General features: G+C 42.0%; 1 protein-coding gene across 1 annotated transcript in view; it reads left to right on the forward strand.

The window, feature by feature from the left end:
* CNTNAP2 (contactin associated protein 2) overlaps positions 1-27959 on the forward strand; it is a 1934648-nt gene that overhangs the window by 1572892 nt on the left and 333797 nt on the right. The window contains exon 15 of the mRNA XM_081283562.1: positions 7433-7560. Within this exon, the coding sequence (XP_081139688.1) occupies positions 7433-7560 (128 nt within the window). The remainder of the gene's footprint in view (positions 1-7432; positions 7561-27959) is intronic.

The raw sequence follows: 27959 nt of genomic DNA on the forward strand, positions 1-27959 counted from the left end.
AAAATGAGAATTCATACCCCATTTGAATCAAATGTATGATATGTCAAGATCATTGTATTGTCTTGAGCAACTAATAAAAAAAAAAGTGTACCTACAATGTATAATGAATCTCCAAATCCTTGTCAATCAGTGTCATTGTCTGTCTTCTTAACTGTGGCTATCCTAGTAGGTATGAAATGCCATCTCAGTGTAGTTTTGGATTTTTTTCGGGGGTGGGGAGGGGAAGGTGGACAGAACCAGGGATTGAACTCAGGGGCACTCAACCACTGAGCCACATCCCCAGCCCTATTTTGTATTTTATTTAGAGACAGGGTCTCACTGAGTTGCTTAGCACCTCGCTGTTGCTGAGGCTGGCTTTGAACTCTCAATCCTTCTGCCTTAGCCTTCCGAGCCACTGGGATCACAGGCATGTGCCACTGCACCCAGCTCAGTATAGTTTCAAACAAATTTTCCTAGTGACTAATAATGTTATTTGTTTATTTCACATTTCCACTTTTTTTGTGTGTGTGTGAAACACTTTCTGTAGCTAAAACTTTTATTCCCTGGGTTCTTTCCAGAAATTTCTAGCTGAGGTGATGCGGTAGTATCGGGAAACTATAAAGACTCCACAAAGGAGTCCTCTGATGGGACTGTGAGACACACTCCTAGTGGGACTTTCACAGCATCTGGAAGATAAGCAGGCTCACAATTGTAGCAGCTCCAGACAGTTATTTTTAAATTGTTTAAATGCTTTTCTTTTCACTGAGCTAAGAGTAAGACCGAGCTACCTAGAGGCTGGTCTGCTTTCCCAGCAGGCAGAGGAAAAACAGAAGAGCAAGAGGGAATTTCTCAGAAAAGCAAAAGGCAATGCCAGATGAAAGGTGCAAAATCTGTGGGATCAAGCTCCTCTTCAGCCCAGTGCTGAGGGCCCCAGGAGAGCCCGAGTTCAGAGCCTATTGGACACGGATGACAGGGTGTTCCTGATGTGCAGGCGTCCTGTCAGATGTGATTAGCTCATTATGCTAACTTGATAACTGGTTTACTGAGTATCCCCTAAATTAGATTGACCTCAATCTCCAAAGAGCATAACATCAACGGTCTGGTTTTGCTTACTAAAAACAAAAAATTCACACTGGGTCCTAAGATGGACATCAGGTGGACACTGTGGAGGGTTCCTATCCAGATCTGAGGTCATGTGGAAGTGGGTTGTGCTGAAGAATCACGTCAGGAACTTTTGTCAAACTACTTTATTGGCATCTATGAGTGTGTCTCCACAACCAATGTGAGCCCCCACTGCTTTGTGAATTTCATATATTTCTTTTCTTTTTTTCTTCCCCAATTAGGTAAGGGCTATCAGAGGGCTGTAACTATTACGCGTGCTGCACTCTGTTAAAACTTTGGTGGTTGATTTGGGTCTCAGGTAGCTCTGGGGGGCTCATTTGCTCAGTGTGGAGATGGAGGAGGCCAAGTGCAAGTCAGACTGCAGACATCCTTTAACTTGGGACTTACATGAAGCATCAACGTTTCAGACTAGCTAAGTGCATTTTTTAAATCACCTTCTCACCTCATCTAAATGAGAACTAAGAGAAAATGCTTCTATTTTATTCTGAAATTTTTTTTATTCTGAAATTTTCCTCCTTAGAAAGTCCTAGAATGTGGGCTGGGGATGTGGCTCAAGCGGTAGCGCGCTCGCCTGGCATGCGTGCGGCCCGGTTCGATCCTCAGCACCACATACCAACAAAGATGTCGTGTCACAGCATTTCTTGTAGAAATAGATAAAACAATCAGGAAATTCATATGGAATAATAAAAGACCCAGAATAGCAAAAACAATGCTAAGCAGGAAGTGTGAATCAGGCGGTTTAGCGATACCAGACTTCAAACTATACTACAGAGCAATAGTAACAAAAACAGCATGGTACTGGTACCAAAACAGGCGAGTGGACCAATGGTACAGAATAGAAGACACAGTAACCAATCCACAAAACTACAACTATCTTATATTTGATAAAGGGGCTAAAAGCATGCAATGGAGGAAGGATAGCATCTTCAACAAATGGTGCTGGGAAAACTGGAAATCCATTTGCATCAAAATGAAACTGAATCCCTTTCTCTCGCCATGCACAAAAGTTAACTCAAAATGGATCAAGGAGCTCGATATTAAATCAGAGACACGGCGTCTGATAGAAGAAAAAGTCGGCTATGATCTACATACTGTGGGGTCAGGCCCCAAATTCCTCAATAGGACACCCATAGCGCAAGAGTTAACAACCAGAATCAACAAATGGGACTTACTCAAACTAAGAAGTTTTCTCTCAACAAAAGAAACAATAAGAGAGATAAACAGGGAGCCTACATCCTGGGAACAAATCTTTACCCCACACACTTCAGATAGAGCCCTAATATCCAGAGTATACAAAGAACTCAAAAAATTAGATAATAAGATAACAAATAACCCAATCAACAAATGGGCCAAGGACCTGAACAGACACTTCTCAGAGGAGGACATACAATCAATCAACAAGTACATGAAAAAATGCTCAACATCGCTAGCAGTCAGAGAAATGCAAATCAAAACCACCCTAAGATACCATCTCACTCCAGTAAGATTGGCAGCCATTAAGAAATCCAACAACAACAAGTGCTGGCGAGGATGCGGGGAAATGGGTACACTTGTTCATTGTTGGTGGGACTGCAAAATGGTGCAGCCAATTTGGAAAGCAGTATGGAGATTTCTTGGAAAGTTGGGAATGGAACCACCATTTGACCCAGCTATTCCCCTCCTCGGTCTATTCCCTAAAGACCTAACAAGAGCATGCTACAGGGACACTGCTATATCGATGTTCATAGCAGCACAATTCACGATAGCAAGATTGTGGAACCAACCTAGAAGCCCTTCAATAGATGAATGGATTAAAAAAATGTGGCATTTATACACAATGGAGTATTACTCTGCAATAAGAAATGACAAAATCATAGAATTTGGAGGGAAATGGATGGCATTAGAGCAGATTATGCTAAGTGAAGCTAGCCAATCCTTAAAAAACAAATGTCAAATGTCTTCTTTGATATAAGGGGAGTAACCAAGAACAGGGTAGAGACGAAGAGCTGGAGAAGAAGAATAACATTAAACAGGGATGATAGGCGGGAGGGAAAGTGAGAGTTAAGGGAAATTGCATGGAACTGGAAGGTGAGCCTCAGGGTTATACACAATTACATATAAGAGGAAAGGAGGAGTAGGAGAAAAATTATATAAGTGGAAGAAACGATTTATAGTAGAGGGGATGGAGAGAGAGTAGGAGAGGGGAGGGGAGGGGAGGGGAGGGGTGAGGGGACAGTGGAGAATGGGATAGACAGCAGAATACATCAGTCACTAGAAAGGCAATTTGTAAATCAATGGAAATGTAACTGATGTGACACAGCAATCTGTATACGGGGTAAAAATGGGAGTTCATAACCCACTTGAATCAATCTGTGAAATATGGTACAATAAGAACTATGTAATGTTTTGAACAACCAACAATAAAATAATTAAAAAAAAAACCCTGGGGTAATGCTAATGCATATTTAAGTCTGAAACCTATGTCATGTTGAATTTGTTTTTCTGTTTTTTATAATAAAGCATCTGAACTGTTAATAAAATCTCTGTAAAATCCTCAAAATTACTTAAAGCCACTGTTTGCAATTATTTATTATGTTGCAACAGAAAACTAATAAAGAGTTGGTTTAGTGAAAAAAAAAAAAGATGTTGTGTCCGCCGAGAACTAAAAAAATAAAATATTAAAAATTCTCTCTCTCTCTCTCCTCTCTCACTCTCTCTTAAAAAAAAAAAAAAGAAAGTCCTAGAATGTGATACTGATAGTTTAGAATTGAATCTATGCTGTACCATTTATGCACTGGTGACTGGGATCAAAATAAATGCTCTAATTATCATTCTGTTATCAGTGAAATGTGGGGTAATATATATTACTACGTGTAATTAGCAAATCAAGATTTTAATTTTCAGTATTATTGACCAATAATATGAAATTGATTGTATGGACAAAAATGTGGCTTATCAGTTTTTATTATCCCTGACACTCATCAATTTTATAGAAAAATAATTGATTAATGGCCAGTTTTTACATCAAAAAATAAGTCCAAACTCATTTATAGAATTATTGTGAAGATTTTAAATTCCCAATTATGAAAGTATATGATTTCTTATTAGATTAAACACATACAAATATTGGCAACAGAGATTGGAATATTTCAAAAGGTTTATTTTTAAAATACTCTTACCTTAGCCCATATTTCCCTATAAGGCAGTTACTTTCTCACTCATCACAAAAAGACAAACAGAGCCAAGCACTGGCATGGATCTAGTGCACCCTGACTTCTCAGATGCTGCAGGAAGGAATTATACAATTGGTACAAACTCTTGGGAAAGGTGCTCAAAATTATCCACTAAAGCTAAACATACTTTTTGACCCAGCATTTCTAATTTGGGGTAAATGTTTAACATAGGTAAATGCTAATAAGTAACACACCTATAAGGAAGTTCTTGGCAGCATTATTCACCATCGGCAAACACTGGAGACAAGCAATCACAATAGGAACGTGCTCATTTTCATTTTTCAAATTTTTATTAATATAATATAATCTCTTACTCAATTTTTTTAATTATTTGAAAAATTTTAAATATTTTTAATAAAATAGTAGTTATCCATGTCTTGACTATAGGGAGGGGAGAGAAGAGGTGCTTCTGGGGTGCTGGAAGTGTTCCTGACCTGGATCTGAGGCATGGTTACACTGGTGTATCCATGAACCACATGTGACATATATGTGGAGGTGTATATAAAAATTGGTTCCACTGTACTGTCCAGATTTTCGTGAGCATTATGCATTTTATTACAGAATGTAATGAGGACATTCCCACTCAGAATCATGTTTTTTATAAAACTCCCCATGCAATCTTGCATACGAGGGTAGCTGAACAGTGAGAGTGCCTGCAGCCGCACAGCCCACCCTTCCCAACAGGAAGCATATCTGCTCGACCAAACTGATGCAGGACAGAGCAAGTTCAATCAAAAAGTCAATTATTAATTAAGTTTAGTTCTTTTATGTAAATTGAGGTTGAGATCTTCCTCTCATTTATTCTCAGTGCATCTACCCCCGCCCTCCTTTGCCCCTTTCCTTGTCTATTATACCCTGGACACCTGAGTTAGGCCACATCTGCTGCCCGTGATTGTCAGTAGGATATTTACCCAATAAATTTCTGGAGGAATTGTACATAAAGATGATTTAAGCAGAAATCTGCAGATTTTTTTTTCCTGTGAAAGGCTAAACAATAAACATTCTAAGCCCTTGTGACCAGTCTAAGCCCTTGGGGCCAGATGGTCTCTGTCACAACTTCAAATCTCAAGTTATAGCATGCAGCCATGGACAACATTCTTTTTTAAAAATGGCTTTCTTTCAATAAAACTCTATTATGGATACTGACAACGAATTTTATATCATTTTCATGTCACTAAATATCTTCTTCTTTTTTAAATAACCATTTAAAAACATAAAAATCAATCTTAGCTTCTTGGACATATGGAAGAAAGCAGGGAACAAGGAATTTGGTTTCCAGGACTTATTTGCAGAGCCCTGATTTAGAGTCATGCAATTCTAAGTGACAGACATCTCCTAAAGGATCTCTGCCCCACGTCCCACGGGAATACAATACATGGTTTCCACTTGATTGTCATATTTCAGTGTGTGGCTGAAGGAGACTTCATTTCTCATTCCTTTAAGGAACACTAGATAACAAAATTAATATCAAGCCTTTGCTTCCTCTTTGACATCATTTTTTAAAATATTTTTTAGTTGTAGATGGACAAAATACCTTTATTTTGTTTTGTTTTTGTAAATTTTTTTTAATGTTGTGCAGGGGATCGAACCCAGTGCCTCACGCATGCTAGGTGAGCACTTTACCTCTGAGCCACAGCCCCAGCCCCTTTGACATGATTTTAATACATACAACTTCCATCCACATATTTGCAACATGGTCATTGGTAGCCACAGTGTTGATAATAAGCACAGGACTTGCCTAGATGTTGTTAGTTCATATTTAATAAACAATTATTTAGAAAAATTTTATTATGGAAACTTGAAAACAGTGAAATAACTAAGGCAGTGTACTATATATGTGTGTGCGTGTGTGTATGTGTGTGTGTATATATATATATATTTTTTTTTTTTTGAGGCCCATTAACTAAGTTCCAGTGCCTCCTCCTTCCTGGGTTTCTTGAGGCCTGACACAAGAGGGAGCCTGTGTTTGCTGATATTCTAGGTCAGAGGACAAGTAGCCACTCCTTAGGGCTGAGTTTCTTCAGGGCAAGTTCACAGGTTAGCTCCTCCCAATTCCCTGCACTATGCCTAGAGATGTGAATGGCAAATCTTTAGCCTGATAACTGAGCTGTGTCTCTCATTCTTGGATTATTCAAAATCAGAGTTCAAAGCTGTTATTTATGTTCACGTGATGAACAATACAAATTATCATATAAAAGGGGAACTTTGCAGCATGATTTCAAACTATTCTGTGCCTTTCAGTCGTGGAGCCCCAAATGAGAGAGGGAATCCCTTAGCCACAGCAGCAGGAAAGCAGGGTGGGCCCCAGTTGGGTGAAATCTGCTGCACAAGACCAAAAACACAGTGCTGTGCGTAACTCACCTCCGTCCACCAGGAACGTCTCCTGGGCCTGTGCGCACTGTCCTAGAAGCGGTACCTCACTGCTAGCCCTGTCCTCTTGGTTTATGTTGGGCAGGTAGAGGGTAGAGTTGGGAGACCTGAAAACAGGTAAGGCCAGGTAGGGTAAACATGAGCCTGGGCTTGAATCTCAGATGCACTCCTCATTATAGATGGAAATGGATACTTCCTAGCACCTGCTCATTGCCAGAACCTTCACATTAACTATTTTGGTTGTTAAAGTGAACAAGAGGTGACCACGACACCCAAAATGTTCTTTATTGAGCGGACGCACAGCAGGTAAAAATTTCCCGAAGGAACTGCTTCAAAGCAATTAAGGACACAAAGGATTTTTTAAATGGGTTGTTTCATATATTATTTAGGTGACTTTATTGAACCTTCGATTCAGTAACAACAGGAAATTCTGCTGTGCACTCTGTGTTCTGCACATGCTCTGGTCCACTCTTAAGCTAAAATAGTAAATAGTGTATTAGTTATGAATCTCTGGAAATCAGGGTGTCCGTGTGTTTTATAGAGGACGAAGGTTCCAGCACTGCTTCTGAGCCATGTGCTGTGACAGTCCCCGCAGACAGCAGAGGACAAGTCTGCCTGGGATTTTGCTCAATGAATTTCTCAACAGTGACTGATTGCCGATAGTTATTAGACACCATAAGCAATGATCAGACAAGACATGTTTCTAACTCAGCCTCCTCATCCTTTTTCTGTCTTTCCCTGTGATTCAGGAGGAAGGATGCCGGCTTCTTATCCTACAAAGATCACCTGCCTGTGAGCCAGGTGGTGGTTGGAGATACCGACCGGCAAGGCTCAGAAGCCAAACTGAGTGTGGGTCCCCTGCGCTGCCAAGGAGACAGTAAGTTTTCTCAGTGGCTGTGGCTTGTAATTTTCCTAGCACGTGTAAATCATCTTTCTGGGCTCCTTGAAGGATGCTAGAAAATGGTTTCTCTTCCATGGGTCCCACTGGACCATCATGAAACACAAGCAGAAGCAACAGAGAGCTAAACAGACCTGTGTTTGTAGAAGAGGGCAACAGGCCGTAAGTCTCCAGTACAGGAGCCTAGATTTGGGCACAAGATGTGGCTATCCATCTTCCTTTCATATTCATATGTAACAAGTTTGACTACCTAAGTTTATGGTAATATAAATAGCAATGCTAATAGCATAAAAGCGGCACTCAACAGCTGGGATCCCACTGAGTGCTGCTGTTAATGCCATTAGCGTGACTATTTATATCACCATAAACTGGGTTTATGGTGATATAAATAGTAGCATTATGGTTTAATGTATCATTGTAAACTTGGATTATGGCCATATAAAGTTTGACATTATTGCTATCAAACTTCATCATCATCAAAGCTTGATGGTCCCTTGAAAGCCAAAGATTGTTTCTGCGGCTACATCTTGCTTTCAGGATTAGGCGCCACAGAGGGGGATTGGGGGCTGCTGGCTTGGACAGTGGGAGGTAAGGGAGTGAGAGTGAGGACCCAACTAATTAAGGGCACCATTAGGATTTTATGTTGTTTGATGCCCTTCTGTGTGCTTTATGTGTGGTGACAGGGAAACAGCGACAGGTTGCCATGGGGATTCTGCAACGAGCATCCTGGGTATCGTTTTCCCTCTCTTTTCTGCACATGTGGTTGGGGTAACTCTCTGGAGAGTTCTATGCTTTTGTGATTGTGCGCCAGGCACGGAGAGTCCTAGATTCTCCTCTCTGAGTAACTGGCCTACCCAGAGATTTCCGGCAGGCCTCTCCACCTTCTCCACCATGGTAATGAGAATACCACCTGCATCCCGACGCCTCCTGGGGAGGCCATAAAGATTTTAGTGCCTGGGTTTGTATTACTCCTAGCAAAGCATTATGTGAGATGGAATAATTTTACTACTTGCGTAAATCAACGGAGAATTAGACCTACTCGATAATAAATAATTGCATCCACTCAAAAAGGTGTTTTAAGGAATGTAATGAGGCATGCTTCACAGTTTACTACTTAGTAAATCGAGGCTGTCAGCAATTAAAGCAGAGGAATGTCCTAATACAAAAGAGAGATGGAGTTGGTACTGATTTTTCTCTTCTTACATTGAGAAAATGAAAATGTTACATGTAAAATTGAAACTGGTCAAAAGATCTTTATTATGCATTTATTGAACAATATTAATTCATTTGTCTAGTCAGGCTTAGTAGAACTGCACAGTAAGAAATTTAATTTCTACTGTTTAAGAAAAAGACACTGACATAAAATAATAATCAATATGCATTTTTAAACACATATGCTGAGAGACAAACTGTAATGTTCTCTAAAATTAGACAGGCTCTCATGTTTTGTAGAATGAAAATCAATTTTGTTGTGTTATAATTACCTATTAGCAATATAAAGATAAAATATCTGGCTTATCAATTCTCATTCTGAATTTAGATTTAAATTAGAGAAAGGGCTTCCATTAAATAATTGATTAGCTTAATATACTTATAAAAATCCCACTTCTGCAAACCTTTATTACTATTCTTAAGGAGAATGTTCTAGCAACATATAATAGGATAAGCTAGAATATATAGTTTACAGTTAATATTATGTTGTTTTCTCCTAAACGACAAATAGTCCTCAGGAAGAATTAATTATGGGCCTGTTATTTGTTCAGCACCTGTTGGGTACTCTGGGAATAAGAGAAAGAAGTTCCAACCATGTTTGAGCTGGGCATGGCAGCACACACTTGTAATCTTAGCAATTTAGGAGGCTAAGACAGGAGGCAACTTGGTGAGATCCTGTCTCAAAATTTAAAAAATAGAAAAAGGCTGGGATGGAGCTCAGTGCACTGGAACTCTTGCCTAAGTATGAAGCCCTGGGTCAGTCCCTGGTACCACCCCAAAAAACAAAGAACAAAAAGTTTGAGAAATGCACATGAAAGAATATTGGAAAACCTAAAATAGTTTATAACTTATTAGATTTTCTGATATAAAATAATTACAACAGTTGCTCAGTAAAGGAATGACAGAAGTTGCATTTCAGGTAAACTTTTATAATTAAAAAGCATAATGGTCAATGTTCCTTTGTATTTCTATTGGAAATGTGATTAGGTTCCATTATAAAGCCAAATGCTACCTCATTCATGGGCTCATGGACATTGCATGATCTTAGTTTATAGGGAATGTTGCTTCAGAGACTCTTTTTCAATCATGTTTTACCTGATGCTTTGTGGAAACAAAACCAAGGTCCATATTAAATGGTGATTTTGTGCAATACTTTTGTGTTTGTAAGAGGCCAGATCACCCTTTTTCCCAGGCAACTGAGAACATGGACTGAACCTTGAACTTGACCTTCAGGTGGGAGTCAGTCATTCCTGGCCCACCGTGCCTTTAAGGGTGTTCTCACGCGGGTGTGGTAATGAAGTGTTCCACCACGCCAACACTGTTCCACTTCTTGTATGTGTCTGATCTCCTTGAATTCCTACTGCCTCATGAGAGGTGGGCTAGGCAAACACTAGAGTTTCTGTTGTACAAATGAACAAAATACTGCTTTGAAACGACATTTACTCAGCAAATTCCTGAGCGCTCTCTCAGGCTCCTGGAGGACAGATGGAGCAGAGGATAGAAACACAAGGTCAGCATTGTTTTTCTAACTTCATTCTCTTTCCTCCATCAATGGACAATTAAATTAAAATGTCTTCAAAATATGCCACTTGGGTCTTGTCTCACCCTGAGCCCCATCTACCACGTCATTTTCAAACATAGTCTGGATGCTGGGGAATTCAATTCATGTGATCTAAGAAGTGCAGGGCATTTATCCTGTTTATAGAGATTAGCTTACTTTGTGTCCATTATTGAAGTGTGTTGGGAGCTACAGTTCAGAAAAAAACAATTCCATTGTTAAAAATGTCTCTGTCTCAGAGGAGCTGGGTAGTGACAGCCCTCACCTCAGAGTCTTCTGAATTAGGCTCCAGCCCTAGTTTTGGAGGATGAAACCACTGCCGTGGCTCTGCCCAGCCGTTTCCGTGGTTTCGGTTGATTTCCTGTGCCTGCTGAGTTTCATTTTCACTTTGATTCCTCTGAACTCATAGACCCATATAATCAAAATGCTAAAGAAAATCAGTGAGTTCCACCCAGGGATGCTGCATTTCCTATATAGCTCTGTGAAACACTTATATGATTTTTTTTCCCCAAAACACATCCAAATGGAAACCTCAAATCTAAATGAAACTGCAAGTGTGACTGGTGATGGATGGTTTGCTGAGATACGAAGTGCAGAGGAGTTACCAACCCCCCTCCCAAACCATATCTGCTCACCTAGGAAGAAACAAAGGAGCCATTTAGAAGATCAAAACCCAGTAACAGCATAGACATTGTTTCAAATTTATATATGTGATCTTTCTTGGAGGTGGCTGGTAAACTTGGATGGAATAGATTTCAGTGTGGGGAGGTAGAAATCTTATTCATACTATATGTGGTGACTATACCTAATTGTAGGAATATAGTATTTGCTGGTTAAATGTTTTATTCTCATCCATGCAAGGTAAAGATTTACCATATCTCCTCTGGGGATGTAGAGACTTGAAACAATTAATTAGGAGCGAGTTTGCTACAAAAGCAAGTGTCTTCAATAAACCCAGATAGAAACAATTTTGGAAAATGTGTTGCTCAAGGACTGCTCCTGAGTCCATGCCAGAAACCAACTGGCTCTGGCTGCAAGAGCTGACAGGCAGAACCCTCACTTGAGTCACGCTGGGGGTCTCAGATGAAAACTCAATTTCTTAAAGCTGCAGAGGTGGCTCAGAGGCAAACAAGAAAAGGAAAGGCAGGCAGCAGACGCAGTTCAGGAGCACGGTAGGCGGGGGCAACGTGCAGCAGGAGAGCAAGGAAGCCGGTGATGGAGTTGCATCCGAAGGACAGTGGACGCTGGTTCCTTGGGAAAGTAATCACACGCCAGAGTAATAGTAAGGCCCAAGTCTCTCCAATGCAAGCATTTGACAAACCAGGACTGTATTCTGCCCTTCCCTTACCACGAGACAGCACAGGGCGTGGGTCTACGTGTTTTTCCAGGGATGAAATATTTCCACAGGGGAGCACTGGGTCTAGCTCTCAGTTAATATGCCATGAATGCACACAGGCCACACAACTCTGTGTCCGCGCTCTTTGCCAAATGCTGGGGCAGCAGAAAAGGAGTAGACAAACAGAGGGACAGAAAACGGCTCAGTGGAGCATGGGGACAGTTTTTACTGTGAAGAGGAGGCAGCTTCCAGGTGCAGAGAAGGGTGGGAAGTTTCCCTCTTTGCCACTTTGTTGCTCAGGCTTCCAAGACACAAGGCAAGGAAAGGGCCTGGTGCAGGCTCTAAAGCAAGCAGGTCCTGTCACCTCCTCCCTCCAATCTCCCCATGTCCTGGGAGCTGGAGAGCTGGAGGCTTTGTCCCTGTGGGCTGACAAGGACGCAGAAGCAGGGTCTTGGGTGGAGCTGGAAGGTTCCTTCCAGAGCCTTCATTTCTGCTCCCGTGGATATTAGGATTGGAGCCGGAGAGGGGAAATATGCCTCTTATGCTCCTTGGGGGTTGACGTATCTAAACATTGGCCAAGAGGGGTGAATTATCTTAAGATCATCTCTTTCATCCAAACCCTTGAAATCTTTTCTTCCCAGCTTCACATGTGCCTGGGATGCTCTCCTGCCCCTGCCTAGATAGATCCCACCAGCAGCACCCAACTCAAGCCCCCCATGGCTCCTCCCCACACTGCATTTTCCCAGACTAACCTGCACCCACTTCATCCTCTATAAGAAAGCCTCAGTCCCCTCCCAGCAGATGGGCACCCTGGGTTAGGTGATACTGACCAGTCTCACTGGATCATAAATTCTAACACATGAATGATGAAGAATGCCTCTCTGGGCAAAGGCAGCGTGGGAAGTGTGGAGAATGGAGGGGTCCCATGTGGATATAGTAGCCCCTCTCCCCTTCCTCCTCTAGGTCTACCCTCCAGAACATGGAGCCCCAGAGTTGACAATGAGTGGGTGGAGAGAACTGGGGCAGGGGGACCGCAGGAGTATCTTCAAGGGCTGACTTATATGTGGCTTAACTTACTTCTGCCCACATCCACTGTGCAAAATTCACAGGGATCCAGTCTAACTGCAAGGGTGGTGGGGAAGTGCAGATTTCCCATATGACTGCGGGAAGAAATGGTGAGGACTTGTTCTGTGTCTGCCAGCCTGTGTCTTCCAACACTATCTGAATTTGAAGCTAGTTCTGGAAGTGGAAGGAATAAAGGAGACCTGAAAAAGTCTCCTCCTTGTCATATGCATGGTGGAAGAAAGCCACAGCTTCATTCTCCACACCTCCTGACAGGTCCTAAAAGGATTGCTCCTTTCCCCTATTGCATAGATTCCACCTCACCTAACAGTGCGGGGAATTGCAGTAATTTAGCTTAAAGATCCTAATTGCTTCTAGAACCAGGCAACACTTTATCCCCCCCCAAAAACAGAGTCTGCAATCCAAATGGCTGAACAGGAGCTTGGTTTTACAGACAGGAAGGAACTGGGGAAAAAAAAAAGTAGACTGGTCATCTCAAAGTCACCTTCCTTATAATATGGAGACAGGGAGATAATAGAAAAATAGGACTTGTTAACATCAGATTGCTACAGGTCACTTGTAATGAGGTAAGGGTTAAAGCACTGTGGTGCCAGTTTGCCTATTTGGGAAATTTAACAGTTGCCTCTGTTTTCTTGATTTCTGGGAGGGTTGTACAGTTGGGTGTGGGTAAAGCCACTTCCTCTGTGCCATCTGGATGGTGGAGCCTGCTTTCCTAAGATCCTCTCCTCCCTCTTTGGGTGCAGCTCTTGCTTCTGCCTTGACCTTTCTGCCACTTTCCCTGTCTAGTTGACTCTGACTGTGGCTCACTTTGCTTCCCTATCTTCGCTGTGAAAGGTTGTCACTTCCTTAGCCCCGCCCAGGAAAGAGAAGTCTCTCTGGACAGTCTGCAGGGTGGGGAGGCTTGTGTTATCAGCACAGAGGACCCCCTCCTGCCTGCTCCATCCCCTCCCTGGCCATGAACTAAGTCCTGTTTTCTTGGGCTTGGGCTTCTCTTCACCTGTGTGACTGTTACATCATCATGATCTGCTCAGAATGATCACAATGGAGCAATAACACACCATCCAGAATAGATAAAGCTTGATCACTATCCACAACTACGTTCTGAAGAGATACTCCAATATTTTTTCCTTTCCCCACTTCTTCTCATAAAACAAAGCTGTGCCCACTTGCTTCAAGGACAGGTCAAATCAAGAACAAAGCCCAGCTTCCTCAGGGTGGAGAAGTCTCAGAGATCAGCCAGTACAGACTTCTCATCTTACACTGAGGATCTGGGTCTCCTGAGGTTAAAAGACGCCTGGCCCACAGTCTCAGAGCTGGTTCATGGAAAACCACATGGAAAGAGAATTTGACAGAACCCTGCATCTTTAGTAATTCCCCTGGACAAAGATGAATGCTGAGACCAGCACTCTGACCTTGGATCCCTGCCTATCAATAGATGAGTGATGTGAAAATGTGGTGCCAGAGTCCCTGATCTTACCCACTGCGAGCTCCGCCATCTGCAAACTTGATAGAAAACCATGGGTGTTGGTAGCTGAAAGTTGAGGCTGCTGCTTTTTCTTTTACTTTTCTTTTACGTCCAGTCCTAGTAGTTATCTGTTGTCATTGTTTGTTTGTTTGTTTTGGGCTGACAATGGAAGACACGGGGAAACCTGGAGTGATGTATAAAATCTTTAACCTCCATTTTCCCTTAATGTCCCTGGGCACCTGCTGCTGCCCTGGGCACCGGACAACTGAGGAGCAGGAAAGGCTCTAGGAACCAGCAGAAAGTGAAATTTTAGGGATCACAGCCTAGACTGATTCCCATTAAAAAGATGGAGCCTCTGGGAATCTCTGGGATCCTGTCTAATTACAAAGGCAGCAACTTTGTCTCAGGAGAAGGGAGCCCTCTCTTTTGTCTTCCATACTCACAGTGAGTGACTTTGAACAATTATAAGAAATGGATATTACCCTGGGGAGGAAGCAGCTCTTTAAGATGATCTGGCCATTCAACTTCAGCTACAAATTCACTGTTGAAATGGGAATATTTTTAAGGGTGTTTCCATTTTACTTGTGTGTAATGCTCTGTATGTGTGTGACTGGCTTTCTCACCTGTTCTTTCACATACTATTTGTATTTGGATTAGTCACATCCCACAGAGGAGGGAGTCAGTGTGAGAGGGACAGATGTCCAGGCTGGAGTCTGCAGGCTGCTTGTCCTCTCCCTGGGCACTGTCCCTTCCTGAACTTGGCACTGTCACTTCCTGAACTTGACACTCTCTGCAGAACGTAGAGAACCCTAATAGAATACACTTAGATCCCAATGCAACACCTACTCCAGATACTGAAATAAAGATTTTTCTGGAAATGGAATCCTCATAGGTGGGTTCCTCCATGAAACCCAAACCAAGGGATCTGTCTCACTATTTGCAGAAGAGAATAAGGCTTTGTCTCTTGGTTCAAAAACTTCCTAGTGTGGAACACACTTGGAATTGAGAATAACACTAGTTGACACAGATTCTAGCTTACTGCAGGATCCGTGCGCCTGGAATCAATCCAACCTAAGAGCTTTGACTTAGGAAAATGGGATGAGACCCTAATTATTTACCAGTTTCCACTTTAATGAGGGTAAAAAGTTTAACAAAGTGTAGGGAGTGAGGATGCAAGTTTGGATTCCTCATGTGAGTTGGAGAATAAAGCTTGGAGACCTTATAGATCAGTCCCGTACAAACTTTAGAGTTCTTAGAAGTTACCTGGGATGTTGTCAAATGCAGATTCTGATTTAGGAAGAAACTTGAAATGCGATAAAGAGCTCCTGCAGCTGATCGTGGACCACACCTAGTGTAGAAAAGGTGCATGGCTATGTGTTACATCACCCTTGGCTCCAAATCCCAACTCCCTGTAGGCAACTTGTGTCTTTGGACAAATTCCTTCACCTCTGTAGGCTTCCACTATCCACCTACAGCCTTACCTCAGTTTCAATGATGTGATTGTAATAACATCACTGAAGTCACTTAAATGAAGCCTAATTATCACCTTTGCATATTCTAAGTACACATTAAGTACTAGCCACCCTCATCATTGTTATCAGCATTCATTGTATGAAGTGTGGCAGGTCTGAAATCAGAAAAGTTCTGCCCATCTCCCTGCTCTGTGTTCTCCTGTCTGCTCCTCTTACCCTCCTCTCTGCACCTGTTCTGGAGAAGACCTGCCTACACTCTTGGCTAAATGGCAGCCATTCATTTTGCATCCTCCTAGCGTGGAGGTGGTCATGCCAGTACCTGTTTAAAGCTCACCTGCATTTGCTGAGTCCCAGGGGTCATATTCTTCCATACAAATGATTCCTCATCTTCTTTCTTCTCTTTGTTGCTCCAAAAGGTTAGCCTTCTCTTCACTGCCATCTTGTACCTTCCCTCAAAGAACCTAGAGAACCCCAACAGAATGCACTTAGATCCCAATAATGTAGCAGTCTTCACCAACCCATTCCACCACAAACAGCTCATCTGGATCAGGAGTCAGCTCACTCTTTCCAGAAAGGACAAATAGGAAACACTGTAGGCTTTGTGAGCCAGTGGAGTCGTTGTTTACTCAGCCCTGTCACTCAAAAGTTGCCAAGGGCAATATGTAAACTAATGAGCCTGGCTGGAATCCAATGCACTTTTAATGACAGAAACAGGTGGCAGTCTGGATTTGTCCCAAGGGTCACCGTTTGCTGCCCTCTGATCTAGATATTTAACATCTTTTGGAGAAATTTGAACAAATTCATAAAATTTAGAAGATGTATAATATTACGCAGATTGTTTTTTCTGTTTTAATTGAGATTTTACATCTTTTTTAAACTTAGTCATAGAAACCTCACATTTCACCCGCTGGTATATACTGAGCAAGCATTCACTCTCCCCTTCAGCCTATCCTTCTCTTTCTCTATGTATGCTCCCAGGTTAACCCAGATGTACACAGTACCCTCCACGTGCTTAGCAATGATCTAGGGCACTGTGTGGATATCAAGAAGCTGCAGGAAGGTCGGCAAACAGAACACAAGCCTTCGATCTTGAACACATGTTCAAGATCACAATTGTTTTTCCCCCTGGTATCCAGGGAGAGTTTTCAAAGCTGCAAATAATGGTAGTTCTTTTGCCTTAGAACCATCCAGTGGCTCCCCATGGGTCTTAAAATGCAAACACCCTACCACCCTCAAAGGCCCTGCATGATGGGCCCTGGTCCTCAGTCCTCCCAGCTCCCCCATTCCAGCTGTAGGGTCTCCTGCCTCCAGTGTGCTACACTTGTGCTGCCTTGGAAGCTTTCACAGGTGGCTTCCTCTGCCTGGAAGCTTCTCTTCCCAAGCCTTACTGAGCCGGCTCCTCCTGAGCCAACACCTCCCACTGCCATTGCACCTTCTCCATACCACTTAGCCCTGCCTGAAGCCACCCCTGCGATGTGCAGCCCAGTTCCCACATTAAAGCCCAGCGTCTGCACAGCCAGTCCAGGTTAAAAGCACAGACCCAAGGAGGCGGCCTTCACTCAGATACCAGCTGCAAGCCATTCATGCTTCTGACCAATGGACTATAATTTAGGGGTTCCCTCTATCCCTTCATCATAACTCACTAGAAAGACCTAGAGAACTCAGGGATGTTGGAATTAAGAGATGCATCACAAGGAACCCAAATCAAGACTCCCCAGATGAAGAGATGCACAGGGCAAGGTCTGGGAGAGTCTCAAATGCAGAGCTGCCTTATCTTCTTCCCTTTGAGTGAGAATGTCATACTCTCCTGTCACATCAATGTGCACCACTAACCAGTGAAGCCCCATGAGCTTCAGCTGCTCACAGCCGAGATTTCATTATGCAGGCACCATTGGCTGACATCGCTGACCCTGAGATTAAACTCAGTCTCCATGGGTTTGCAAGCTCAGTCCCAAGAACCCAGGTCCAGATGAACGATTGATGGTACATCCGTCTCCTTTCTCTGTTCATTTGCATGATTATCACCTTCACCCCCAACATTGATGGAATCCTCAGGCAGAAGTCTACAGCCCAGTGCCAAGGAAGGCCCCTGCCACATCACGGCACTCCAATATGTTCATTCAATGGTTAGATAACCACAAAAGATTTAAATAAGTACTGCACACTAACAATGGAGGCAGTGTGGTGGGTACTCTCTGATAAATTGTGGAAAACTTGCACAGATGATAACTGTTACAGGAGGTCCAAGCAAAGAGCCAGAACTTGATTTATATGCACAACCATTTTTAACCTCAGCAAGTTTTTTGCACATTTATTCATCTTCACTAAATGAAAACTTTTATTTCTTTGTACCGTGAAAATCCCTTGAATCCAATGATTATCTTCAAGTTAAGGATTAAAAAAAAAATTCTCTTAAGTTTTTTATACTTTCTCTGGCAATTCTAAATTAAGATGCACATGAAGTATTAAATTTATAGAATTCATTGTTTAATCTAAATTAGATTAACCCTCCTGGCCCCATGGAGATCCAGGGGAGTGTTCCACACTTTTGTTTACCCGTGTCTCAAGGTTATTACTGACAAAATTACAATTAGTCAGTACTTCAAACCTATTGTTCGGGTGCTAAGCTCTGAGCTATAAACTACCTCACTCTGGCATAATTAAAACCGTGTTCCAGTTCACCTATTTTACGATACCTACTTGGCTTTGCACAAAGCTTCTTTGCACAGTCAAATTTTGTGCAAGCCTCGGAAACTTGGGAACTTCACTGAAGAAAACTTTAAAAAAATAAAACTCTTTATGAAGTTTGCTGACGGTTTGTGTTAGTTCAGCTTTTTGTCACTATGGAAAATATCCTAGAAAAACAAAGGAGGGAAGATTTCATTTGGCTTATTGTTTTAAAGGTTTCCATCCTCGGTGGGCTGACTCCATCGCTTCAGGTCTGAGGCAAGGGAGAAACACACACAGTGGCCAAAAAGTGTGGCACAGGAAGCTGCTCCCTCCTGGCAGCTACCAGGAAGAGAGAGAGAGGAAGGGGTCAGAGACAAGATGTAGTCCTCAAGGGCACACCCCAGTCCTTCAGCTAGGTCCCACCTCCTCCAGCCTGCACCATCCCTAACAGCCCATTAAGCTCTCATGGATTATCCTCGAGATCCAATCACTCCCCCAGAGCCCCACCCTGTACACTGGGGATGGAACTGCCAACTTGTGAGCTTTTGGGGAACGCCGCACATCCAAACAATAGCACAGTGCTAAACTAGCCATCTTAATATCAGAATATAAAACAATGCACACAACCATTGTAAACGTCACACACGAGATTTGTGTTACTCTCTTTAAAATAAGTCCTAATTCAAAATTTATGAGGATTGTGTAGGAAATAGTGTGTTTGAATTTGTTCCCACCTATCGGCATTATAAACTGCTCTTTGGACTAGAGGGACACTCCCAAATTAAGAAGGAAAGGAGACCCCTGTGTTCCATTCATACACATTTTATCATTGAATAATTCCAATGGTCAACTGTTTTAGGTTAATTAGTTTCGAACTTCTCTGAGGGGAAATATATTAGTTGGTTGACTAACAAATAACCAGGAATCTCCCTCTGTTTCTAAATGTGAATAGAGAAGCCAGACTGGCAAGGATTCCCTGTTTTTTAGTGACATTTTCGATGTCATGTGCCCATTAGGATTCTAGCCCTGCCTCTCCTATTCAGGGTTTTCTCCATTTCCTCAAGATTTAGACAATGAAGTGACACCACAATCTTCTCCATAATCCTATGTCTAATGCTTTAAGTATTCCTTAATTCAATTCTACTAGATTACCCTAATCAATTTTGTTTTACGGTATTTAGACCTTTAGAATTTAATTTTATTGTACTGAATAGAATGCAAATTAACACTTGAGCTTAAAATATGGCCTGTAATCTAACAGAAACAACTTGTATATTTTTCAGATATTCTGCTCACGTTTTCCTGTTGATATCCCTGAGACGATAATGTAATGGGTTTGAGAAGCCAGGGTTTCTCTGCCTTCTGGTTTTTGATGACTTTTTGGATATCATTTCCCAGGATTATTCCCTTTTTGTTTGGCCAAAGATACCAAGTTAGTTCTAACTGCTTAAATTTTCTCTATTAAAAAAAAAAAGCATTTTTGTTAAATAATTTAATACCTAGAAACTGAATTTGTGAAAAGTGTACATGACCCAAGCATCAGATGAGAAGATGCTCTGATGTTTTTATTTATTTAAATATCTTAATTTATTTATTCTTTACTTGTATATTTCAGAGAGGTGTCATGTTCCTCTTAATCCTTCACATCTGGCTTTTGCTAATGGCATCTGTGGGAAACAAGACCAAAGTTCAGGGTAGCATCTGTAATTCAGCAAACTGCACCATTACTCTGGGCTGAGGATAAAAAAGAAAATATGGAGCCCACCCTGGGCCTCAGGTGGGCTTCTTACATCTAAAACTGGTCATTTCTGAGTGGACAGTGTAAAGACCAGACTTCGTCTTATGACTTAGAGACTAATGAGTGAAGTTGTTAGGTTAAGAGAATCCAACAAAAGTAAAAGTTTGGGACATTGGTTCTCAGGATTTTCTATATCTAAGAAAACTCCTAATTTTCCTCTAACTCTCCTGGCCAATCTCACTCCAGCAACTGGGCTTCCTTTCTACCTACACACATCCCCATCATGAGGACCAGTTACTAGGGAATCAAGAAACAGTGGATGCCACTTACTTTCAGAATAAAGTGGATACGGTCTCTACTGTTTCTGCTGCCATGTAGATTCCCTCTACCCTGCTGTTACACACACACACACACACACACACACACAATGACCTCAGAACTTATCATTTGTCCTCTGTGTTTACAGTGACCTCAGTCCAAAACCTACTTTAATCCAATTAACCGACCAAGTTTGAAATTGCTCCGGACCAGTGTATTTGGAAGAACTCTTGTTGGGGATTGGAAAGAAAGTAAAATGAGATGACAGGTATGTTAGTTAGCTTTTCACTGCTGTGACTAAAATACTTAAAAAGAACAACTTAGAAGAGGAATATTTTTATTTGGGGCTCATGATTTCAGAGGTTTGACCCATGGCCGACAGTTTTCAACACACACACACACATACACACGCACACGACCTTTTTTTTTCTTTCTTCTTTCTACCTTTCCTTCCTTCCTTCTTTTCTCTTTTCAGAGTTGGGGATTCACCCAGGGCCTTGCACATACTAGGCAAGAATATTCTACAACGGAGTTGTGTCCCGAGTCCAAATAAATATTTCTATGATAAGTTTCATTTCATTTATGGAAGCTACTCTTGTAATAACTTATCTGCAAGTTGGAGTATCTTTAGAAGCTTACTAATCAGCTTCATCTTCTTTAAATTTTGCTTTATTTTAGGATTCATTTTAAAATACACTACAATCTCAAATTTTGCATGCTAGCAAAACCCCCAAATAATAATATTTTGAAAAGAGATATACAGTCATGTACCACATAAGGACCACATTTAAGATATAATTTCATAAAATTACAATGGAATGGGGTTGGGGAATGAGCTCAGTGGTAGAGTGTGTGCTTAGCCTGTGTGAAGCCCTTGCTTCAATCCCCAGCACTCAAGGGGTGAGGGGGTTATTGAAAGAAAAGTGACCACAACACTCGGAGCAACCAAAAGATCTTTATTGCAGGAGTGCATCAAAGAGAAAGGAAAGAAGGAGACAGGGAGAGAGGGGGGAGAGAGAGAGAGAGAGAGAGAGAGAGAGAGAAAGAGAGAGAGAAGAGAAGAGATGAAGAGGGAGAGAGCAAGAGCAAGAGAGAGACAGAGAGTGCGCAAGAAAGACAGAGAGAGCAAGAGAGAGAGAGAGCAAGAGAGAGGGGGGCCTGGCAGGAGGGAGTTTTTACAGCCCAAATCTAATGGGGCCTCTGGGTCTGCAAGCTGCCTTGTTGGCCCAAGGGGGGTGGGTTAAGTGTTCAGCCTTGAGTGGGGTTGAATGTTCAGACTTGAGGCAAATAGGTGATAAAGGACCAGATAGAGGGGGTTTGAGTGTGTGGACTATCTTGCAGCCAACATCTGTTCAGCCTGCCCTGCAGACAATACAGTTCAGCCTGCTCTGCACCCAACAGTTATAATGGAGCTGGATGCCTATTGCCTGGTGATGCCTTGGCTCTCCTACCATCCAAACTTTGAAGCTCAGTGCATCACTTGTGTTTGTGGTGGCCCTGGCATAAATAAACCTGTAAGGGAGTCAGTTTAACTGTGTACAGTGCTTCAGGGACATCCTCAACAGACCTGTGTTTAGCCAGCAAGAACTGCACAGAACTACCAGTTCCCCATTTCTGGGCCCCTTTAAGCCTCATGCTGTACCCCAACCTTTTATTCTGCCATCCACAGTGCGCCTCAATTCCACCCCACCAGCTGAATGTTAGTCATGCACAACTTAGATCTATACACAAATCTTTCAGGGAAGGTGATGTGAGATGGTTGTACAGAAGTGTGACTACTAAACACCAATTCACACCAACTAAGGAAAGGCAGGATGGAGAAGTCAGAAACCATGTCTGGGGCTCTGAGTCCAGCCCCAGGGCCCATGACTCCCGGGGACTCACCGCATGGAGCATGTAGTTCTCACAGGCAGGACTTACTACAGCAAAAGGAAACAAGGCAACATGCTAGGCAAGTGCTCTATCTCTGAGCTCCATGGGAAAGTCAGAACTCTCTTTCTAAGAAGTTTTTGAAAGAATTTTTGTGACTGGGAAATTACAGAAACTTTGACTAAGAGCACAACATTTGAGGGCAGATAGACCTAGGCTCAAATTCTCCATTTGTCAGCACTGTGACATTGGGAAGTGATTTAAACTCACTAAGCTTCAATTTCCTCATCTGTAAAATAGAGATAATTATGCTTAGTACAAATGGTTGCTATGGGAATAAAATGAGACAAATGTATGTAAAGAGCTCAAAGCAGTCACTGGCGCAGTAAGTTCTCAATAATGGTAGTTATAAATATTATACAAAATGAGTAAAACTTCCTGAAAACCATAAGTTTTATAAAACTAGACAAATTAAGCTTCAGTACAAATTGCTGAAGGCAACTGCTATTATTTCTGTCAAATTAAACTCATTCAGAAATAATGAATTACAATCTGAAGTGAACAAAAGAACCAATCATTTATCGATGATAAACATATTTTGAGCACTGCTGCGGTCTGGATGTTTGGGTCCCTCCAAAATTCATACGTTGAGACCTATTTACCAATGTGATGGCATTAGGAGATGAAGCCTTTGGGAACCAATCATGGCTTTGCCCTCTTGAATGGGATTAGTGTCTACTCTGTTTCATTTAGGTCATTGTTGTAACCCAAGAGACTGGAAATGAACAACTTATAGAAAGAATATTTATTTAGGCTCATGACTTCAGAGTTCAGTTCATGGTCAACTGACTCCATTGCTCTGGGCCCAAGGTAAGGGAGGACATCATGGTGGAAGGGTGTAGTAGAGAAAAACAGCTCAGGACAAGGCAACCAGGAAGCAGAGAGAGAGACAAAATAAAGCCCAAAGTCACGCCCCCAATGACCTGTCCCTCCAGCCACACCCTACCTGCTTCTAGATATCTTCCAGTTAATCCAGATCAGTGGATTAACCCCCTGATTAGGTTATGGCTCTCATAATCTAATCATTTCACCTCTGAATATTTTTGCATTGTCTCACACATAAGCTTTTGGAAGATACCTAATATCTAAACCATAATAGTATCCTCAAGATATCCAAAGAGTCCATTCACCCCTTCTGCCCAGCGAGGACACAGCAAGAAGATGCCATGTATGAGACAGAAAGTGGGCCCTCACCAGACACTGAATCTCCCTGGAGCTTGAACTTCTCTGCTTCTAGAATTGTAAGAAATAAATTCCTGTTGTCCATGAACCACACAGTTTATGAAACTTTGTTACGTATTATGAACAGACTAAGACAAGCACCAACTATATACAAGGCATTTGGCAGGTTGATGACACAGAGGCTTGACCAATCAAGGAATTTATAATCTGGTTCAGAGTGAGATGGATGAAAAGATGCCTCTCTCTAGAAGGGACCACGGAATCACCTTTAGCAGGCCCCCAAGGGTAGGGAAAGATCATTTTCCATGGGGAGTGTCAGTCAAAGGTTTAAGCTGGAGAATATTAGATAACGAGTAGCCTAAAGGGATAAAACAAAAGTTTCTTGCAGAAAAAAAAAAAAAATGCACCCAACACATAGGTAGCATCACTTGAATGAGAAAATGAGACCTGAGAAGGAATCAGAAAAACCTGCCTATGCTAAGTCCAGAGCTGAGTATATTCTGCAGAGAGTAGAGAGTTTGTGAGCCAGAAATAGGAAGAGGTGAGTGGGCAGTCTCTGAAGGTTTAACTTAATTAAAATATCAAACCCTTTACTTATGCTTAATTGCAAAGATGTATACTCATGCCATTCATCTTTCTCCAATATATGTTTTAAAAAACAAAGGAAACTTGCTAACAGAGCTAAAACGAGGTGATCCAATCATGGGCTCCCAATAGTTCCACAGCTGACAATGATGTAATGTAAATGCACATTCAAAATTTGCCGCTGGCTCATCATAATAGAAACTTGTCCTTTTAAGACTTTTCGAAGTTACTAATGTTGGGCAGGCTGTCTTAGCCCATTTTCTGTTACTGTAACTAAATGCCACAGACTGAATAATTCATAAAGACTGAAGATTTATTCTGCTCCTTGTTTTTGAAGGTTGGGAAGTTCAACATCTTGTAGCTGTATCTGGTGAGGTCCTTCTCACCAGTAGGGACTCTGCAGAGCCCAAAGGTGACTTGGGACATCACATGTCAAGACAGAGCATCCTAGTTTAGGTCTCCCCTCCTCTTCTTATAAGGCCACAATCCCAGTGGATAAGGGCCCCACCCTGGGGGCCTCATTTACCCTTAACTACCTTCCAAAAGTCCCACTCCAAATACAGTCATTCAATTCTGTTTTTAATCCTTTAATATCTCACAATGGGTATTAAATTTCAACAGGACTTTTCAGGGGGACCCTCAAACCCTACATTTCTTAATTGCGTGAAAACTCTCCTAAAAGATAGTTTTTATTTTTTATGTATCCATAAAATTATCGATAACATCTGGCTTTTCTGTTTTGTTTCATTTACATGTGGTGATTATTGTGGATTCAAACATGTTTCCCAAAAACACATGGTGAAAATCCAAGCTTCTATTGCCTATGACTGTGACTTGATTAGGAAATGGGGTTTTTACAGATGTAATCAACAGAAGGTAAAGTCATACTGGCTTTGGGTGGGCCCTGGACTGTGGGCCTGGTGTCCTTTTAGGAAAAGGAGACACAAACACATGCAGGGGAGAGGGCCCATGAAGATGGAGGCAGAGATGGGAGTTGCCCTGACTTAAGGAACCAGGGAGTGGGGAGGACTGTTGATAAGACCAGAAGGTGGGAGAGAGGCAGCAAGTGTACCCTCCCTTGGAGCCTCCAGAGGAACCAACCCAGCCAGCACCAGGCCTCGGGATTGCTAGTCCCAGCACTGTGGGAGGGTAAATGTTACCTTGCCTTATTATTTTACTTTATTTATTTGTTGGTTGGTTGGTTTTGGTACTAGGGATTGAACACAGAGGTACTTTACCACTGATCCACACCCCCATCCCTTTATATTTTTTATTTAGAGACAGGGTCTTCCTAAATTGCTCAAGTTCTCTCTAACTTACTGAGACTGGCCTTAAACTTGCAATCCTCCTGCCTCAGCCTCCTGAGTTGCTTGCTGGGTCTATTGTTTTAAGCCACTGAGATTGTGGAACTTTGTAGGAGCAGCCCTAGAGCCTGCCATGGTAACGGCCTACTCAGAGGAAACTACCGCAAGAGGAGCAGCCTGTGCTTGTTGTGTAAAGAGTGGCTAAAAATTGTTGGAAGGTCAAAAATGGTGACCTCCACCATTCTCCTGCAGAGCAGTGCCTTTGAGAGGAGGGACTCCTCTTTATAGGAGAATAAAGCTCCTGTCCTGGGGCTACTCTGTGAAGGGAATATCTACCCCATGGTTTGTCTCCCAAAGGCCTGTGCTAGAAGCTCAATCCCCAGACAGGAGGTGGGACTTCGAGAGGTGGGGATCTGGTGGAGGTGGTTAAGGAGGATCATGTACTTCTCATAGGATTTGGGCTAGTTCTCACAAGAGAACTATAAAAGGAGCAAGCGTGACCACTTCCTCTGGCTTCCTATTAATCGCTCTCTCCTCACAAGCTTGCCTGCCTTTCTAGTGTCACCTGCCACAAGGTCCTCACCAGAGCCAAGCAGATGCAGATACTGTGCCTTTGAACCTCCAGAACCATGAACTAAACAAACTTTTTTTTCTTCCTAAGTTCCCCAGCCTCAGGTAGTTCATAGTAATAACAGAAAATGGACTAATACAGCTACCTTGTACCTGCCCTCCCAAGGAGAAAAAGCACTTGTAGTGAGACCCTGGAATGATGGTGATGATAATGATAATCATATAATAATCATTATAAGATAATGATTAGAGGTACCATCTGTTGCACATCTACCATGCGTCACTTACACTTACACACTGTACCAGAGTGCTCATTTAATTCTCACAAGTATTCTAAGAAGGTGATGTTGTTAACCTGGTGGAATAAATCAGTAATTTGCTCTAATACATAGTGAATGACAGAGTGGCATCTAACCCAGGCAGCCAGGCTGCAAAACCCGCACTCAGCCTTTATGGTTTAGCAAGGCTGCACCAGATGGACCCCAGGAACCCCTGGTCCTGGGTTTAACAAGGATTCCCTGGCTGCATCCTAGCAGGCTCTGGAGCCCAGAGTGCTATTGACAGCCTGGTACCTGCAAACACAGAAAAGATAATAACTACAATCATTTCTAGAAGAGGGTCTTCCTTTTACTTCAGGAGACTCTGTGGGGCTCCTGGTATTTGTTGATTTGTGGAAATCTACTGCTAATCTCTGCCCCCATCTGCACAAGGCCTTCTTCACCATGTGTTCATGTTCTGTTTCTGTTTCTTATAAGAAAAACTCTCATCCAATTTGTGGGCCCTTTTAATTCAGTATGATCTCATCTTGATTCTCACCTAATTAAATCTGCAAAGAACTTCTTTCCAAATCAGGCCACCGTCTGAGATTCTGGGTGGATATGATTTGGGAAGGGAAGGGAATGGAATGATATTCAACTCGCTACAATGGTCAAGAAATGTGTCCCCAGCCAGTAGAGGACTGGATCCACTGGAGAAAGTCTCAGCTCTTTGAGCCCCAGGTCTGTGGCTCTGGGGCTTTGGCCAGGTTCTCAGCACAGATCGTTGCAGAACACATGGCTTTATGTACATTGTGTTGATCAGGTTCCGTGGGAGTGACTCACCTAGCAGCCCAACTCGAAGGCCCCCTGGCCTAGTTGTTATTGCTAACACCACATTTATTATATAAAATTTGTGTTTTAGTATCCTGTGATCAATGTTCCTTGAAGCATAAGAGAACTTGGTGCCTAATGTTATAATCACATTAGTTATAGTGGCCAGATAAAGAGTGTTGCAGCATAAAAGAATTGGGACTGTTGCTCAAGGTTCTGTATACATGGAAGGCAAATTGTGAGTTACATACATTTGGACCGTAGGAAAGTGATACAGTACTGCATAACAGAACCAGTGAGTTTCTATCTATCTATCATCTATCTATCTATTTATCTCTATCTAAGTATGGGTTGTGAGAAAGATTTTTTAAATGAACTATTTTTTGTAGGGAGCATATAGAAGATATATATATATATATATATATATATATGATTCTCGTTTCTGCTTGTTTCAAGTGTTACTTTTTAGCAGCTCAGCTGTTAAGTAAGGCTCATTCACTAGCTCAAGTTTAGAAATAAGCTTAACCAGTCATCAATTCACACTCACCTTATTTTTGTGGTTTTCCAAATGGATCATATTTTCTATGTCTGAAAATTTTTTATTAAACATAAGTCATTTTATGCCTCAAAAGTCTGCTCCTGGAAAAAAAAAAAAGATCTTGCTACTAAAAAAGAACATTAAGTTCACAAATTCTTTCTTCATGGCTTGGTGCTATCATTCTGCACCATAATTAGCTGCATGTATGGTTAATTATTACGAGAAAATAAAGCATCTCCAAATTTCTACAAGATACTTAAATTTGATGGTTCAACTATGCTTCCTCCTCCAGTTCCCACATCTACCCTGGCCACATGTCTTTTCCTTTGG

The sequence above is a fragment of the Spermophilus citellus genome, assembly GCF_964194105.1.
Source record: "Spermophilus citellus genome assembly, chromosome: 3".
Classification (NCBI taxonomy): Eukaryota; Metazoa; Chordata; class Mammalia; order Rodentia; family Sciuridae; genus Spermophilus; species Spermophilus citellus.